General features: G+C 44.7%; 1 protein-coding gene across 1 annotated transcript; it reads right to left on the bottom strand.

Moving 5' to 3' along the window:
• Positions 1–1,273: 1,273 nt before the first annotated feature.
• Positions 1,274–2,626, bottom strand: LOC146005700 (paraneoplastic antigen Ma1 homolog). The gene has a single exon (XM_083145127.1). The coding sequence runs from the start codon at positions 2,624–2,626 to the stop codon at positions 1,274–1,276; it is 1,353 nt and encodes a 450-aa protein (XP_083001253.1).
• Positions 2,627–3,142: the final 516 nt, after the last annotated feature.

Raw genomic sequence — 3,142 nt, forward strand, 5'->3', positions numbered from 1 at the left:
GTCGCCACACCATCTCTGCTGACAATATGCCCCAAGTACTTCACTCGTGATTGGCACAACCGGCACTTGTCAAGCGATAGCTTCAGCCCTCCTTCGATCAATCTCTCCAGCACTTTCAGCAGGCGTTGGTTATGCTCTTGAAGGGTTGACCCAAACACGATGATATCGTCCAGGTACACGATGACTTCACGGTACACCATATCACCCACGATCCTTTCCATTGTCCGTTGGAAGGTGGCTGGGGCTCCCTTGACTCCTTGGGGCATGTTCAGAAACTCGAAGAATCCCAATGGGCAGATAAAGGCTGTCTTTTCCCTATCTTCAGGTTTCATAGGAATCTAATAAAAGCCGTTCCTTAGGTCGAGTACTGAGAACCAAGCGCTCCCTTGTAAGCAGTCTAAGGCTTCGTCTATTTTTGGCACTGTATATTGGTCAGTTACTGTTCTCTGATTTAAAGTGCGGTAGTCGACGCACATCCTGATCTTTCCGCTTTTCTTGCGAGCTACCACAATAGGGGAGGCATAAGGGCTCCGGGACTCTATGATAACTTGGTTTTCTAATAGTCCTTTTAAGTGCTGTCTCACATCCTCGAAGTCAGCTGGCGCAATTCTCCTAGAACGCTCCCGGAAAGGGGTCTCATCCGTGAGCCTTATATTGTGTTCTACTCCCTTGGCCATGCCGAGATCCCACTCTCCTTCAGAGAAAGCTTGCTTATGCTTTTCAAGTTCTTCGATTAACATGGCTCTATCATTTGGTGTAATGTCGCTCCCCTCAAAACAGTCCTGAAACTTATCTTCCCTTGTCCCCACATAGAAAGAACTTGCATTTGCCTGCTCTTCTTCTCCCTCTTGCCACTTCTGTAACACCTGGTATATGTGGGTGTTTGTTCCTATTATGACAGGTGTTTCTCCCCTTTCTTTTGACAGGTCTGGGCACACCAAAGCGATTAAAGGTGTTTCTAGAGTGTCAGTCTCTTGTGATGATGTCTTGTGCAAACTGAGGTTCACTTGTACATAGCCCAGATAGGGGTACTTTTCAGCACTAAGGCCCCATATTACAAGTCCGCTGAGTGGCTGAATAGGTACTTCTGACAAGTTCTTCTCATACCACTCCTCAAATATTATGGACACTTGGGACCCGCTATCCACTAAGATTCTACACGGCTTGTTGTTAATGGACGCGTCCATGTGGCAAGTGGGCCCTACTAATCCCTCAGGTAATTCCCCATTCCACCAGGAGTTTCCCATGGCGCAGCAAGTAATTTCTAGGGGGCCTATGCGGGGTTCACAGACCTCCCTCTCCCGTTTCCCTGCTCTTGACTCTCTTGGTTCAGGTTGCTATTGTCTGTTCTCCTGCCAGGATTTCTGTATGTGCCCCGGTTACATTCGAAAGCTCTATGCCCGAACCTTCCACAGTTAAAACACCCCCTGCCACTTCCCCTTCCTAATCCTCTTATCGGGGTGTTGACGTTTGGAGTGGGGGCCTTTGCATTCTGCTTTACAATAAAATCCTCTAATTTCTTATTTTGTTCTTCTAACATTTTAAGGATTTTGGCCTCAAACTCGCTACCTTCAGTGGCAGATTGCACCACCTTTACTTTTTTTACAGTTTTTTCCCTCATTTCAATTAGGACTTCGTCCTGCTTCACTTCCTTAAGTAAGTCATTAAAAGTAGGGGGAGGCTCTCGTATCCCTGAGCATCTTAACTTCTGTGCAACAGGGTCACTGGTTAATGCTCCTCTGAGAAGCTGCTTCATCCTGTGTTTGTCTACCTCCGTTTTCTCTATTCCTCCCTTGTCCACTATTTTATATAACAACTTGTCTAGGCGGATCAGGAAGGTGCTTAGCTTCTCCCCAGGGTCTTGGAATGTATGGTATAGTCGGGACGTAAGGTCCCCTACGTCCTCCAGGGTCCCGAATGCATAATCCAAGGCATCAAAATACGTTTCCAGGGTGGCATTGGGGCTACTGCGCCTGGCTGCCTGGATAATTCCCATGGCGGGGCCCCTCAAACTTTCTACCACCCTTTGCCTTTTAATTTTATCTGGGCACCGCCACTCTTCAGCTTGCTGTATGGCTGCCTCCTTCCATGCCTCATAGGCTTCCTCTCCTGTGGGTATTGGGATAATCCCAGAAAATATACGCAGCCTACGGTAACTTCCCTCGTAATGCCATCTTTCAAGTTGTGTTACCACCCTGTCTACTATAACCTCAAATTGTCCGCCACTTACATTGGTGGTTTGGCTTTGGGTATCGTTATCCTCTCCATCCCTTTCCTCTTTCCCTTTGGCATTTGCATTAGTGGTGGGGTTACATTTTTTTGTACTGGCAGGCCCTTCTGGTTTTACTGGCTCTATTATATGCCATTTTCTCCCTGTTTCTTCGCTAGCTAAAACCATTGCCGGGAGTAAGCTGGGGTCTAATTCTCTCAGATTCTCTATGAGAAATGCCGTTACCTTCTCCAAGGCTCCCTTCCATTTGTCCACTATTTTTGGTTTAAGCATACCATACAGTTTATCTGCTTGTTCTAGTACCTCTTCATCTGAGAACTCCGAAAAGTTTCCTGCTATTCCTAGGCATTTCCTAGGGTCCCTATCTTTTTGTATACACCACTCGTGTATATCCATTCCTGTTAAAGTCTCCATTTTATATATGTTTGGTAAACAGGAAATCCTACCAAATCTCAGCTCCAGTGCCTCCAAATGTAACCACCTTTTGCTTGCAGGTATGTGGCTACCACATAGACTATACTGATATTATACTTATTTCCTTTTAGGGCTCTCAAATGAACAGAGGTACAGCGTGTTTATATAAAAAAAAAGGGTAAGTTTACTTTCTTAAATGTGATGAATATAACATTACAATGCAATCATTTGAATTCAATAAATAACTTTTTCATAACATACGGCTTCAAGTAATGACTTTAACATAACACATCAGTAACTTCATAGGACAAGCAGAATATAACTTTACACAGTATGACGATTCAGTAGGTAACTTTGCATGACATATATAAACTCAATAAACTACTATACTCTCTATCTTTCCTATACACATAGTAATGCATGCATTTACACAAAAAGTTACCATGCGCTGGCCAGCATAAAAACCACTGCATATAAATACACTTGTTGGCGCGCGTT

The sequence above is a fragment of the Crinia signifera genome, chromosome 5 (genome assembly GCF_055691185.1).
Source record: "Crinia signifera chromosome 5, ASM5569118v1, whole genome shotgun sequence".
Classification (NCBI taxonomy): domain Eukaryota; kingdom Metazoa; phylum Chordata; class Amphibia; order Anura; family Myobatrachidae; genus Crinia; species Crinia signifera.

Excerpts from the sequence above, each read along its gene's own strand:
- LOC146005700 (XM_083145127.1), bottom strand. The coding sequence starts at position 2,626 with ATGGATATACACGAGTGGTGTATACAAAAAGATAGGGACCCTAGGAAA.